This window comes from Felis catus, chromosome A3, assembly GCF_018350175.1.
Source record: "Felis catus isolate Fca126 chromosome A3, F.catus_Fca126_mat1.0, whole genome shotgun sequence".
NCBI classification, from domain to species: domain Eukaryota; kingdom Metazoa; phylum Chordata; class Mammalia; order Carnivora; family Felidae; genus Felis; species Felis catus.
Window position 1 is genome coordinate 16,906,262 of NC_058370.1, and position 15,945 is coordinate 16,922,206.

A 15,945-nucleotide genomic window follows, 5' to 3' on the forward strand; every position below is an offset into this window, starting at 1 on the left:
TTGTTCCTATTTTAGCTTTCGGTGGGTTCCACCATAACCCCCTAAAGACTGGGTGCTTTCTGAGGGCAGAGCAGTGTCTCCGTCATCTGAGTCAGGACCTCCATGTCCCTAGCAGTCCCCATCAGGCTACCCAGAGAGACATCACCAGAATATGGGAGCAAGTCTCAGCTCACCTCAGCCACTGTGAGGATGAAGTACATGGACGGGTGTTGAGGGTCGATGCCTTCCAACTTCATGCCCAGTCTGAAGCCATTCTTATTATGAGTGACCGCCTGGTACTGTCAACGCACAGATTGGAGAGGACCCAGCCTCCATCCAGCCTTAGCCTTGCCTAGTGGGCTTGGGGTGAAGGAGCTGCCTTTAGACCCCACCCGCCTGGTATTACCAAAGTGGTAGCTTATTTGGGAATCTTTAGTGCAGGGATCCACAGCAGGACACACTAGCTCCCAGGTCCTCTGAAAAATGTGGGCTAAGTCAGGGCTGGATTTAAGGGCTTGCTCTTACCCAAGTCATAGAGAGATCCGCATACAAGAACTGAGCAGAAGGTACCAGGATTCAAAAGTCCACAGGTCCAGTGATGGGTGAGCCAGGGTCCCACCTCTCTACTTCCTCCTATCCTGGGCGCCTCTCAAGAGTGAGCCCTTCTCTACTCTGGGACCCTAACCAGCCTCTCCCCCTTCCATTCTACCAGTCTTTTGAGGGATATCAGACACACAGAACACCAGAAGGTCTGAGGTTGGTGGTGAGTTCCTGGACTGGGTATGCAAGCTCTTCCTAGGTAGAAATTGCCTGACTCACGTCCTGGAAGAGGCTGACAGGGGCGGTGACAGCCTTCTGCTCCTCCAGGTAGGGCTCCCACGACCAGCCTTCCTTCTTCTCCCCTGATGCTGTGGACAGGAGACAGACAGACTAACCTCTGGACTGCTCCCGATAGATTCTTCTCCTGAGTTTCCCCTGACTCATCTCTACCTTACCTCCAAAACAAACCTTTGTCTATGATCACATGCTGCCCTCTGGGCCCTCCCAGCCATACCAGCACCGGACAGCAGGGGTTCAGACTTCAGGGGAGACTCAGTCTCAGGCGGGGCTGCACCAGATTCTGTCTGCCCCACCCTCATCCCCAGACCACCGTCAGCAAAAGTACTTTGGATTATTTAGCAATTAAATTGAGGTCCCACAGAGGGACTCAGTTTTCTACAAAGCCCAGTGACAAGTCCTGAGCCAGAGGAATTCATCACAGTGCCACCTAAGCTCACAGGGATAGAAGAGGAAAAAGAGAAATGAGACAGAAACCATGGAAGGAGGAAGAAACGGAGGAGCAAGGTCACACAGAAATGAGAAACTCTCTTTTTTCGAATCTTCTTCCTCTAAACACACACAGGTACACACAGATACACAAGTATGTTATATGTGTGCTTAGTATGCCCACAGAGTACAGACTGATTCCATGGCCCTCCTTGACATACACATGCCATGCGCGCGCGCGCGCGCACACACACACACACACACACACACACACACACACACACACACACTGTGGTTAGGAATATCCAGAGGAGATCCCTCCTGGGGAGAGGGAGAGAAATTTCCCTACGGGACCTTCAGGTTAGTGTAAGATGGAGACCAGGCCTCCAGAACAGAGAGAAACATCCTTTAAAGACTAGAATAGGTGGCAATGTGTAAGGTAGGCTCACAAGGTCAGCCTGAGCTGCCTTTAGCTGAAGGCTACAGATAATGAAAGAGGCAAAAACCTGCAAAAATCAATTCATATCCCTTGGGTAAATAGCTCCAGCTTCTTCTAGAAACTTCACTGACTCAATTTTGTCATCTAAGATATGCAGACAACTTCATCTACCACAGGGAGTCATTTGCAGAAGTAAATGAAATGCTGTGAGTAAAAGATCTTCTTGAAATGCAAAGTGCTGGTCTTGTGTTACTGGTCTTCCTAGGGTTCCATGAAGTCCGTCTGATCTGGATTCTAGCTCTGCCATGCTCTGGCTCTCTTGGCTACTGCCCTGGATCATTCAGATGTGGAGTGATTTGTTACTCAGGAAGAAGCTTTTCTTCTTTAGCTGGAAGCGCAGTGGCTAGAAGCATCTCCCTAGGAGCTGCCTAAGTTCCCTGGCCACTGTACTGAGCCTTGAGATCCCCACCATCTGACCCAGCTGGGCCAAAGCAAGTCTTTTCTTCATCAACTGATCAACCAAGCCATCAGACTGTCTCAGAGATCTACACCTACACACCAACCCAGAGTACATCTCTTCCCACTACCCTCTGTCCTGACTGAAACCTGGATTGTCCCTTGAACACATCACTTGTGTTCCCTCAAGAAATCCTCAGTTCTCCCACTTGGCCTTTATCCAGACTTACAGAGCATGCCAAGGGAGGAGAGAGTAGGCTTTGGGACGCCAGGCCTGGCATCGTCTCCCCGCGTCTTGCCACTGCCATTCTACGTTATCCTGCATAATACCTCTTCACTTTTTCCAAATCACCACTATTATCACCAGCCCTTCACAACCCCTGAGCCTTTCTCCCCAGACGTTCTCACTTCTCACTCTTCCTAAACCGTACATGAGCCACTTGTTGGACTTCTCACCTCAGGAAGCTCTGCCCCTCCTGGGCTCCTAACTCTAAGTTCTTCTCCCCTCAGCCACACTCCAATGTGGCCAAGCTCTAAGACACCCCCCCTCTGCTGCCCAGGCCACAGTAGAGACCTCTGGCCTCCCTATCTTCTGTGTCTTACCCTTCCAACCCCCAACCATGCCACTTGCCTCCCTAACCCTTTATTATCTGCATTCTCTCACTAGTCACAATGCATAACAGGTATATAGACTTTACAGTTTACCATCACCACCATTTCCATTTCCCTTACCCATTCCTTCACCACTGAGTGAAGGCTTCACCATTGAGTGGGGCTTCCTGTGTGCCCAGGCTGGTGCCAGAAACTGGAGGTACAGGGATGCCTCAGAGACCTCACATATGTGGTCCCCTTTAATCTTCACACAATGTCTCAAGGAGATAGGTAGGACTCATGGTAATCCTTTTCACAGATGAGAAAAGAGATGAGAAATGGGATCCAGTGGAGAGAGGTCCGACTACTAAACCCTTCAGTAATGACTAGACGTCTCCTCCCTGACCAAGCCCCAGCCTCCTCTGGTTTCCTGCATCCTTTTCCCATGGTGAACAACAGGCTGAGCTGTTAGCTACATCCTCAAGACTAGATGAGTCCCAACGCTTCTGCGTACAGTTGTACAGTATGCACACTGTACACAGGTGCCCAGCCAAGAGGCTGAATGGGCTGAAATCCAGCCTAGGCTCCTTGCCGAGCCATGTGGCTAAGTCTACTGTGAAAAAAGGTTGCCTTTTTCTAATTGGGTCTGCTCAGAAAGGGCACCTGTTTACAATGTGTGTCAAGGTACCGCATAGGCCAGCTGTGGTACTCATCCTCTTTTGACTTCCAGAAATGCTCCTTTGCTTATTCCTGGTTCCTTAGACTAGATGCTCTTGACTAGCAGTTTCTTCAGCTAGCTCAAGCTGTCCAAAACCAAATTCATAACTTCTCTGCCAAAGCTGTGGTCTTCTCAGTCTAGTCCATCCTGGTCGATGGCACGAGTATCCATTCAGTCACATAAGCCAGGAACATGAGAGGGATCCTTTATGTCTCTTTTTTCACGCCCAGCCTCCTTCAGTCCCTGAGTTCTGCTGACTCCAACTTCTACCTGTCTCTCGAACCTATCCCCACCTCTCTCTATGCTCACTGTTGGTTGGTCTCACTTTGAGCCTGGTTCAAGAGCCCCTGGACTGATCTCTCTGCCTCAGATTTAGTCTATTGCCAGAATAGCTCTAAAATAAAAATCATTTCTTTCTTTGCTTTATGTCTACAATGGCTTCTGATTTACAACCAAAAGTCCAAACACCTTTCTGCAGCACACAAAGCTGTCAGTGACTAGCTTACCATGCATTTCCACATCCCTGTGTGCTTCTGTGCCTTTGCACATCCTCATCCCTCTGCTTCATAGATGCAATCCCCACTGTGTCCCATCCTCTTATCTTCTTCTCACCCACAGCTCCGGCACTAGCACAGGGTTTTACACAGAAAGATAATCACCAATTGTTTGTTAAGTGAATAACTAGGAGGGTGTATGTGTGCATGCACGGATATGTGGACGACTGGACGTATGGATGCAGGGATGTATGGATGTATAGATGCACAGAGGGAAGTAACATCATCCCACCTACCCTGTGCAGCCTTCCTTGGCTCTATGAGGCAGCACTTGTTCCGTGACAGTCCTTTGTACCTACATACCTCAACCACAACAGTTATTATACTACTCCATAACTACCTGTTTAAAAATTTTATTTTCATTCATTATTTTTGATAGAGACAGAGACAGAGAGAGAGCAGGGGAGGAGCAGAAAGAGAGGGGGGACAGAGGCTCTGAAGAGGGCTCTGTGCTGACAGCAGAGAGCCTGATGTGGGACTTGAAATCACAAACTGTGAGATCATGACCTGAGCCAAAGTCAAACGCTTAACTGACTGAATCACCCAGGTGCCTTCTCTCTCTCTTTAAAGTTTATTTATGTATTTTTGAGAGAGAGAGACAGAGAGGGAGAGACAGAGAGAGAGGAAGGGAGAGAATCCTAAGCAGGCTCTGCACTGTCCGCACAGAGCCCAACACAGGGCTCGAACTCATGAACCGTCAGATCATGATCTGAGGCTTAACCAACTGAGCCATGCAGGCACCCCTCATTCCTCAAATGTCTTGATGTCCCTGTGCTACCAAGCCCCCTTCCATCTGAGCACTTCCTTCTTGCTGCACTCTCTTAGCTGTATCTTCTTCCTCTTCTCTTGCCATCGGTGGTTCTTTCTCCCACCCCAACCCTGCTCCTCAATGATGGGGACCCTAGAAATACACCAATTGCTTCCCATTTCCTCTCTTTGTGCTGACTCTCTTGGGACGCTTCTTGAGCGCTGCTTCAGTAGTTTAGGTGGAGATAATTCGCAGATTAATGGTTCTAGCCAGACTTTCCACTCTAAGGTCTACAGGAGAGAAGGAAAACCTAAAGAACAGAATGCTATGGCTCAAGAACAACCAATCACAAGTAGTCACCAGGGTGCCAACCATGTGCTGGATCTTTTTGTTTTAAATTTGTCACATAAACATGTATTTGCCTATTTCTTCTGCAGTATGGTTAGCCAGTATTTGCCTATCTCTTCTGCAGCATGGTTAGCCAGTTCAGAATCAGTTCATCTCAAGACAGAAAACTTAATCAAGAGCCTGCCACTTGAGGTCAACATGTACCCGGCAAGGATCTATGCCTGGGAACACCAAGCCAAAGAGGCTGGGCTCCATAATGCTATGGTCTATTCTTCATTTGGCCTTCAGTTTCTAGTAAGTACAAATGGACCTTTCTGAAAATCTCATGAAAGTCATGGACCATCTACCCAGAAAAATAAGCAATTCACAGAATTTTGCACGTAAATTTAGATTAGGGACCTCAGTTAAGAAGGCACTGTTGTAAGAGTCCTACTGATAAATGACTTGTACCAAAGCACACACTCATATTCTCAACTTGCTCCCCAACTTTACAGCACACTCTTTGTATTTCAATATAAAATGTGTTTCCTATACCAAATTAAAAAATGGCATGGATCTGAATAAATATTTATCTAAAGAAAATATATAAATGGCCAATAAGCACATGAAAAGATGCTCAACATCATTAGCCATCAGTGAAATGCAAATCAAAACCACAATGAGATATTACTTCACACCCACGAGGATGGCTATAATAAAAAAGAGACAATAACAAGCATTGATGAGGGTGTGAATAAACTGGAACTCTCAAACTGGTGGGAATGTAAAATGGCACAGCCACTTAGGAAAGCAGTCTAGCAGTTCCTTAAAAGGCTAAACATAGAGTTACCATATAACCCAGCAATTCACTCCTGGGTACACAATCAAGAAGAATGAAAACATATCCACACAAAAACTTATACATGGATATTCATATCAGCATTACTCATAATAGCCCCAAAGTGGAAGCACCCCATATCCATCAATCAATAAATAAACAAAGTGTGATATAACCACACAATGGAATATTACTCAGCAATAGAAAGGAATGGGGTACCAATGGCCGCTACCCCATGGATAAACCTTTAAAACACTGTGCTAAGTGAAAGAAGCCAGTCACAAAGAGCCACCATATTATGTGATCCCATGTATGTGAAATGTCCAGACTAGGCAAATCCACATCCACAGAAAATAAACCTGGGGTTGCCTAAGACTACAGGGGTATTGGTGGTTTGGGGGGAATGATAGCTAAGGGACCCAGGGTTTCTTTTTGGAGTGATGAAAAAAATGTTTTGAAATTGATTGTGGTGGTGGTTACACAACTCTGTGAGTACATGAAAACCCACTGAATTGTACAATTCAAATGGATGGACTGCATGGTTTATGAATTCCATCTCAATAAAGCCGCTAAAAAAACCTGTACCTTGTAAAAATACATATGAAGCACTAACTGCGAAAACTGGATAGAGCGGACACCAATCAGAATGAAAACATTCTGCTCCTCAGAAAACATCATTTAGAAAGGAAAAAGCAAGCCAAAGACTGGGAGAAAATATTTTTTTTAGCATATATGTTTGATAAAGGACTTATATCCAGACTATATAAAGAATCAATAATAAGAAGATAAACAACTTGATTAAGAATGGGCAAAAATGTATGTCTCAGGCAACTATAAGGAAACAGAAGAAGATGCTTGCAGGACTGCTCTGAATGTGAAAAGGCTGTAACAAGTTGACCCCAAAGAATCCCACCTGATCTGGATGTGGGCAGAACGAGAGGGGACACGAGAATATCAGAATAACTGTTAATGGCTAAATATACTGTAAAGACTTTTACCATGGTGTGTTAGAAAACGATTCTTCAAACAAAGTGGCTGTTGCAACGATAAAGCAGATATATGCGAGAGAGAGAGAGAGAGAGAGAGAGAGAGAGAGAGAGAGAGAGAGCACGCGCGCCTGAGTACACACATGAGTTACACGGCTCTAAACCGTAAACTATTGGAACATCCTGTGAGGACTAGATAACGTCAGTCTTGTACAACATGAGCCCAGCAGCTGGCCATCTAACCGCCAAACAGTGTAAACAGAACACAGATTCTCCACACACACACAGGACACTCAAGCAAACCTGCCACCCCCACCCTGAGCCCTAGATTCTTCTGCCAAAAGACCCCAAAAATGAGTGGGAAAAAATTTAGCCATAAATGCAAACTTCTGTTGACTAACAGAGTATCTTTCCTTGAAAAAAGGAAAAAAGACAGAAAAGGGAAAATATCCAGAAGATGGTGAGCAGTATGGTGAGAAGTATGAATCAAAAGATAACTCTGTACTGGACAAGAGGACCCAGCTAAAAGAATGCTGATTCATGAATCTAGCTCCCTAAGTAAGACAGAGCAGTTGAACCACTGTCTTGAGGAGTTAGACACTGTCTCCTTCCTCTGAATAAGACTTAAGAGGTCATAAACCAATGAGAGCTACGCTTTTGGCTTCTGATGTGAGAGCCTTGGGTGAGAGACAGCAGTGAAAATTTGGTTTGGATGTGATGGGCAAAATTTCCAATAGGCACTACAGAGTTCGGAACCCTGGGCACAGCCTGGGTTCCTCTGGCTGGCACTGATCTGTCAAGGCAGAATGTCTTAAGAACTCACCTCAGCCTCTGGCTCTCTCTGGGACAGGAAAGACAGTAAATCATGCAACTGAACCATGGTCCAAGTGGAACCACCAACATACGACTTATCCATTCATGCACTGAATAAACATTTATTGAGAGTCTACTCAACACCAGTCGCTAAGCTAAGTACTGAGGATACAATGATTAATACAGCTTTGAGGGAGGAAGGTAGACATTAAACAAGAAGTGTGATAAATGTTACTTAGCTTAGCGGACTGTTGTCACATGGGAATGGAGAAGGGCTGAGGGCCAGAGCTGACTATGAATGACTTTTGTTCCACTTTTCTTGGAACCAAAGGGCCAGAATGGAGGCCCAAATAGCAAGGTCAGAGGAATGACTGGTATGAACTTGCTCACACCACCAAAGGGAAGCAATGCCATGTGGTGCCATTAAAAGCTGTTTAAGTCTTTGGATACTGAGCCTGGCAGTGAGGCCTATTCACAACTAGATAATACAGAATACACAACTACATGATACAGTTCTCCCCAATATACGCATACCAGCACATAAATCAGAATCATTGTCTCTCTCGCTCATTTTTTCTCCCTCTGTCTCACATACAGCAGTTCATACTCATCTATATATATACCACCCACCATCACATTCCTAACCCATACTCCCAGCCTCACACCTCCAAAAGCATATACACACATCGCACCAATATATACACACACACACAGGCCACCATACCAGGCTGGCTGCTGTTCCACTCCTCACTTTCCGGGGTGCTAGCAGCAGGCTGTCCCTCTGGATCCTTTCCTTCTTCTTGCTTCTCCTGCGGAAGGCAAGCCTTATTCCTGTCCTCAAGGGTTGAAGTCCCAGACTCTATTCCCCTGCCTGGCTCCCTGGTGTTCAGTCACAAACAAGTGGAATTTCTGCTAGGCTACCAGCTGGAACACAGCTCCAGCGGACAACCCCTTATGAGGTTGAGGTGCACTCACATGACCATACAGCCCCTAGTGACGCAGTCTGATGACAATCTTCCTCATTCCCCTCAGAACTGCTCTGTGTGGATTTTACCTGCCCACTGGAACTTTCATGCTCTGTCTCTTCCAGCTTCTCTGCAACTAGAGCCCTGTGCTCCCAGGCCTCTGGCCTTGTGACTGGGCTCCGGTGATGGAGCTTTCCATCTGCCTACACACCTACTTGGGTGCTGCTTTATGTGAATGTGACTTAGCCCTGACACGAGACTGAGATGGGAGCTCCAGAAAGCAGGAGGGTGATTTAATAATTTTCCTCTAACCAAGTACAGGACCTGAATCAAAATGGGACCCCAAAAATATGATGAGTGAGCCATCATGTGTCTTCTCTGGCCCAGCCCCACAGCTGGATTAACAGAGAGGGTCGTGGGAACTGAGGCAGTCTCTAGCCTCCCCTCTCCCTCCCCACTGCCCTCTTCCTACCAAGGCCTCTGGCTCCGACTCCTCCTCTGATGGGCTGTGGTATTCCCTGCGCTTCCTCTTCTTCATGGGTTTGAGGAGTTCAGAAGCGCTGGTGCTGGAGCTCTGGCCGGAGTTCTCCACTATGACTGACCTGAGGGAGGAAGGCCTGAGAGAAGGAAGCACCCACCCTGCACCACCCAGTCCCTCTCCTAAGCCCTGAACAGGAAGAGGGCTTGCCTACCCCCCCCCCCCCCCCACAGCCAGAGCAAGTAGGGTTGCAATCCCCTCCCCCTTACCGCTCTTGGAACAGCGGTGGGCAGTCATCATTGGAAGAACCAGGATCCGGACCTGCGCTTTGCTGAGGTCCACACTCCTGGCACTGACAGTTCCCATCATCTTCTGGGGGGTCCTGCGGGGGATCTTCTGGAGGGTCCTGGGGGAGGTCCGCTGCGGGGGGGCCAAAGGGGCCTCAGGCCTCCCACCCACCACAGCCGCACCTGTCAGGCCCCGCCCACCTCAGAGCCCACGCCCCCTCAGGACCAATCCCTGGGTGCACTCACAGAACCAGGGCACCCTCACCCCAACCCCTAACCATGGAAACTCCTTGGGGAGCTCGGGCCTCACCCCACCCGTGCAAGGCCCCAGTCTGGGGACTTGGTGGGTGGGGGTCCTACCGGGCTGTTGGGTGCCCGCATCGCCACCTCCCGCCGGGGCCTCGCCATCTTCATACTCGGCCACACCTTCTGGCCGCAGCTCTGGGCTCGGGGGCTGCTCTGCTCCTACCATGTTCAGCGGTGCGTACTCGCTTATCCGGAACTGGAGCGCAGGACGGTCTGAGGACAGGACTCCCGTACCCCCTCGACCCGTCCCCCACTCGGCACAGTCCCCTCAAGCCGCCTTACTCCGCAAGGCTCGGCTCCGGGTGCCAGGCTCCAAGCCACGCCCCCAGCAGCCCTCCAGACCCCGAGCGCCTCCACCCCAGCCATGCCCCTAGAGTCCCGCACTCAAAGCCGCACCCTGGAACCCTTCATCGAGGCCCCTTCCCCCTCCTACGCCTCGAGCCCCGCCCCTGGCCCGCTGGCCCCGCCCCTCAGGTGCGGCTCGCCGGGGACCCGCCAATCCCCACAGACACTGACCCGCAGGCCGCTCCCAGGAGGCGGGGCCGCGGCCTCCGTCCACTCCAGGAGCCGCACTGTGGTGGCGCTGGAGCTGGCCACAGGCCCGGCGCTTAACTGCGGCAGAACGGTGGCCGTGACAGGTACACTGCCCGCCACTCGCTCCGGAGCGCCCACATGGATCGGTTCCCGCGGAAAACAGGACACGTCTAGGGCACTGCTGGGCAGGCCAAGGGTGGCCGAGCTGGCTGTGAACAAATACACGGACTGTCATGACACAGGTAAGCCTGGTGGTCGTGCCCCATGCATGTGTGTGGGCAGGTGAAGGTTTGTCTTTCTCAGGATCCATACCTGCCTAAGCAGGTATGCTCCTTCTCCCCAGACCCCTGGCTTGGCCCACCTGGGATGATGAAGGCAGTAGTGGGCAGGTGAGAGCCAGAACCTGAGCTGTCTCTGGCCACCAGGTGCACGTTGACCTCTCCTGTGGAGGGCCCCTTCAGTGTCCTCAGCATCTCCATTTCGGCATTCCCCTCCATCCTGGTAGGCCTACAAGCTGAAGACAACCCCTAGGGCAATCAGGGCGGGAGGGGGCTTCTTTGAGGAGCAGCTGGTCACCCTCAGGCTGGCAACCTGCAGAGAAAATCCTCAACCCTAGGTAGAGCAGGCTGTCTTAGGAAACCAACATAAACTCTGGCTCCTGGCTCCAACCAGGTCACCCAGATGAGGGCTCTGGCCAGGCCCTGCATCTCCCCCAGACTCTGGGAGATGGGCATGCGTGAGGGTGCTCTGTAAACTGTGATGCTCTGAACTGACTCTGGGGAGTAGGTCTTGGGCCAAGGTTCTGTCTGGCCAGCTGTCATGGCGTAGCCCAGGCTAAGTCCAAACTCCCCTCTCTCAACCCTGACCTCCAGCCCCACTAGAATCAATCCCTTCTCCCTCTGGAAATTTAGAGCCCTCAAGTACCAGGTTCTCTCTCACTCACAAGGTCCATTTTCCTGGGAGATGATCTTTCCTGATCACAGTCCTTTATAACACCTGCCCACAATCCTTCAACCCCAAGCACAGAGTGCACACCGTAACATCTGTTGAACAAATGCATGCATGTGAAGAGCACAGAGGTATCTGAGAGCCCAGACAGTGCATGAGTTTGCTATAAATAAAGCAAGGGCAAAAGAGGCATTTAATACAGAGGTGGTTGAACAGGTAAATATATGGGGAAAAAACACCTAATGACATAACAAATATACTTAATATCTATCATTTACTTAACTCTTAAACTATCTTGGCCACTGTTAGTGCCTTACCAGCACCGTCCAGTAGAATCTTCTGTGATGATAGAAATATCTTAGGCCTATATTGTCCAACACAGTAGTCGCTAGCCACACGTGGTTACGGAACACTCGAAATGTGGCTAGTGTGAACAAAGAACTGAATTTTTTTTATCTTCATTTAAATTGGAATAGCCACAGTGACCACAGTTACTGTATTATACAGCAAAACTGTACACATATTATAATTGGCCTGTCGGCACTACCTACAAAACACATCTCAAAGTCTGACAACTTCTCTCCATTTCCTTGCTGCCACACTAGTGCCAACTGCTATCAGCTCTCCTTGGACTTGAGAAACTGCCTCCTAACTCATTTCCCTCCTTCCTTGCCTGCCCCCTATAGTCTATTCCCAGGCAAGAGAAAGCTTTAAAAATGTAAACCGAATCACATTATTTCCCTATCTAAAATTCTTCCATGGCTCTCCGCTGCCCTTAGAACAAAATCCAAGTGCTTTATCCTATAGAATCTGACCCCTGTCTTCCCCTCTGATCTTATCCTCCATCAATCTTCCCCTGTTCTCCACCCTCAACAAACACTGGTTTCCTTCTGTTGATTAACAAACATTCCCACCACAGAGCCCTTGATCCTTGCTGTTCCCTCTGCTTAGAATGCTCTTCCCCATCCTCTTTGCTTGGCTGTCCCCCTCCCATCCTCCAGGCCTTGGCTCAGTGGCCATCTCCTCAGAAGAGGTCTTTCCTGGCCATTCAATTTAAAGCAGCACACCCCTCACCCATTCCACTACTGCCTATCCTATTACTGTGTTTATTTCCTTCACATCCTTCATTACAATCAATAATGATCTTCATTTACTTATTTGTGTTTGATCAGTCAACCCCACTGAGATAGAAGTTCCATGAAGGCAAAGATTTGTTATCTGTCTTGGCCACTGCTCTATGGCCAGTCCTCAGAATAGTGCCTGCACACAGTAGGTGCTAAAAAAATGTGTTGTATTTCAGTAATTTCAACTTGTTAATAAAAAGCTCTGTATATGTGATTGATACTGGGTTGCTTTAAGGTGTTAGCAGTAATTGACAATGGCTTCTGGCATACACGTTAAAGGAAAACATAGCCTAGGCTTAAGACTGACTTAAGACTATGAATCTCAGCTCCACCACTTACACCTGTGCTTCTAAGTAGCTTACCCTCTTCGAGCCTCAGTTTCTTCATGTGTAAAATGTGGCAACGGTATATGCCTCAAATGGCTGTGGTGAAGACTAAATGGACAAAATACGTAAAGTCTTGGTAGCAGCAGAGCAGACCTTCGACAAATCCACTCCCTTTTAACAGAAATCCCAGGAAGCTTGGTAGCTTGTTGGCAAAATCAGCTTACAGTGCTGTCTCTCCCAGCCTCCCTCCTGCTATTCTTGTGCATTCATTTATTTTCCAGATTTTCTTCCTTAAAATAGAGTCCATCCTCTGTATTATAGAGTATGTAATCAGGTAGGCAAAGGCTAGATACATAACCTGATTAATTCAGGCAACGTTCAAACCAAGGTGTGTCCCGTGTTAAAATTATAAAATAGAACTCCCTGAATTTCAATTCTCCTTATTTTGTTTTGCACAGCTGATGTACCATTTTAAGTGCTTTTCAATAGAGTCAATCTTTTTACTCAAAACCTTGGCAGTCATTAAGAGTCAATGTGGTAGGATGCCTGAGTGGTTCAGTCAGTTGAGCGTCAGACTTGGTCATGGTCATGGTCTTGTAGTTCGTGAGTTCGAGCCCCACGTCGGGCTCTGTGCTGACAGCTCAGAGCTTGGAGCCTATTTCAGATTCTGTCTGCCTCTCCTCTGCTCTCACTCTGTCTCTCTCTCTCTCTCTCTCTCTCTCTCAAAAATAAACAGAATCAAAAAAAATTAAAAAAAAAAAAGTCAGTATGGTTACTCCTGGAAGAATTTCATTCTGTTTCCAAACTTATCACATGCTTTAGGTGTATGCAGGAAGGGAGGCTAAGGGGACTGCCCTGCTATTCAGTTTGTTGCCCTCATTTCAGCAAACACTGGAGGGCCAACTAGGTGTCAGCACCGTTCTGTGCCCTGCGAAGACAGTCTCAAAAAAGAGTGCTCTCATGAAGCATATATTGTAGAAATAAGGGATAGGGTTGGGCTGGAGATATAAATTTGAAAGCCATCATGTATAGCTGGCGTTGAAAACCATAAAGCTGAGTACAAAGAACAAGGTAGGAGCTTTGGAGCTCACCAAGATTTATAGGTTGGGAGGAGGAAGAAGATCTAGTAATAGAGCTTCTCATGAGGTCAGGGGGAATCCAGAAGAGTCTGAGCTTCTGGAGGACACATGAGCAAAGTTTTCAGGAAAGGGGGCCAGATCAAGTCAGGTGAGGGAGTGGATCGTTGGGGCAATAAGGAGTCATTAGAAACCTTGACAACAGCCACTTCCAAGGAGCTGTGGACATAAAAACCTGGCCGGAGTGGGTTCTAGAGAGAGATCATGGATTAGCTCAATACTTATTGAGCACCTACTATGTGCCAGGCCCTGTTCCAGGCAATGCAGATTTATCAATGAACAAAATAGACAACCCCTGTCACGGAATCCACATTCTAGTGGGGGAAACTAACAGTAAGGATTGATCCTCGTGGGAGAATAGGAGAAAGGGAAGTGGAAACAACGGGACTACCAACTCTCTTAAGGAGGTTGTGATGTGAAGGAGAGCATGGAGTTGGGGGATGGTGTTTGGAGAGTGATGTGGTCTCAAGGAAGGGGTGTGGGGTGTTTGTTGGTTTGTTTTTAAATAGGAGATGTCACAGCATGTTTGTACCTGAGGAAAATGAGCCTATGGAGAGGAAAAAACTGACAGGGCAGGGAAGAAAGACTCAGTCTAGAAGACAAATCCTTGAATATGCAGGAGGAAAGGGGACCCAGTGCATCTGTGATGTGGAGACCCAACACACGGTAGCCTTGGGCTCCTGCCAAGAAGCACCTACTGCTTCTGTGTTCTTCCTCCCCAGCTAGACCATGAGTTCTGAGGCCCGAAACTGCTTTCTCTGTGATTTGAATTCGTTCCTCCTCTCCCGCTGCCACCCCTTGTGCTTGCAGCCCATGTGGCATTTTCATAAACACTGTCCCACCTGGTACACACAATAGCACAACCAGTCTGAAATGGCTCCCGGGCCTGAGCCAGGTGCCAGGAACATCCACTCCCACCCCTAGAGCCTGCTTGCAACTTCAGAACCCCACTTCTGTGTCCTGCGCATATATGGTTCCTTCTGCTTGGTACCTTTCCGTATCCCATAGGTCTGGAAAAATCCTAATCACCCTCCAAGATCCAGCTTGAGTGACACCTCTTCCTTGAAGTGTTCCCCAAATCCACCCCAAAACAAAGTTAATCATCTCCTTGACTGTGCTCCATTCCACCACAGTCTAATTATGCATTAACTTGTGGGTCTCTGAGATGGCACAAAGCAGCTGATGTGTAAAAAGCCTGACACAGAGGTTGCACTCAACAGTCACTGAATGAATGAATCAGAGAGCTGGGAGTAAAAAGTGGTCAACATATTAGAAACAATGATATTGAAATACATCAATGGTTTAGCCATTCATTCCTTAGGGGCTAGAATACAATTTCCTCCAGCGTTGCTCAGAGCCAGTCAGCTACCCTGAAGGCAGCCCTGGGCAGTCAGCTTCTCTGGGAGTTGCCCTCAGCCAGGGGAGCTGCCTCGCCCAAGTGCCCTCTCCTGGAAGCAGCCATCCTGTCAGACTAGTTGATAAAGGGTAGAAGGGCCTTGCCCCTTGTCTCAATTTGGGTTATCTCAGCAGGGCCATGTCCCTTCCAGAGCTATCCCTGGGACAGGTTGAGGCCTCTGCAGAGACTACGTTGGCAGTTCAACTTCTGCCCACCACTTTGCTGTCTTCACTGTCCTACAGGTGATACTCCCAAGGGCACTCCAGTAAGTCTGCACTCACATCTCCCTCCCGGAGCCTGGTTTCAGGGAACCCGACCTAAAACAGTCATTGGGTCCCTGGGACAGAGCGGTCTCTGGCACATAGCATATGCTCGGTAAACATTTATTGAATGAGTATGTCCCTGTTTATTTTCCCTATCTGCTAAGGTTCTTCCCACTGCTTGCCCTTCAAGGCTTCGTATACAACAGACGCTCAATAAAGGCCCTGGCTCTAGGTGTTGGGAGTGGGGTTAGCGCTCCAGACATCCCCACACGCCTCAACACACACACACTCAGCCCCAGCGAGATCGGGCGCCACAAACTTGGGGCCTGCCCCCAGCAGCTGCGGCCGGGACGCGGGAGGGGCGAAAGCCGGCTCCGGGGTCGGGACCGCCGCCCGCCCGCCCTCGGAGGACTGGTACGGACGGCGGCGGGCGGGGCGGCCACCGACCCGTCGGCCACGCGCAACGG

General features: G+C 48.8%; 1 protein-coding gene across 13 annotated transcripts in view; it reads right to left on the reverse strand.

Moving 5' to 3' along the window:
* The window catches only part of L3MBTL1 (L3MBTL histone methyl-lysine binding protein 1), a 42,232-nt gene that overhangs the window by 16,883 nt on the left and 9,404 nt on the right, over positions 1–15,945 (reverse strand). For 11 of the 13 annotated variants that reach the window (XM_045053587.1, XM_045053588.1, XM_023251230.2 and 8 more), the window contains 8 exons: positions 10,647–10,799; positions 10,268–10,494; positions 9,806–9,947; positions 9,428–9,578; positions 9,153–9,282; positions 8,440–8,524; positions 799–887; positions 174–278 (listed from right to left, as the gene is read on the reverse strand). In XM_045053587.1, the coding sequence (XP_044909522.1) occupies positions 174–278; positions 799–887; positions 8,440–8,524; positions 9,153–9,282; positions 9,428–9,578; positions 9,806–9,947; positions 10,268–10,494; positions 10,647–10,782 (1,065 nt within the window). In that variant the 5' untranslated portion in view covers positions 10,783–10,799. The remainder of the gene's footprint in view (positions 1–173; positions 279–798; positions 888–8,439; positions 8,525–9,152; positions 9,283–9,427; positions 9,579–9,805; positions 9,948–10,267; positions 10,495–10,646; positions 10,800–15,945) is intronic. The other 2 variants (XM_045053591.1, XM_045053593.1) reach the window with 2 other exon arrangements.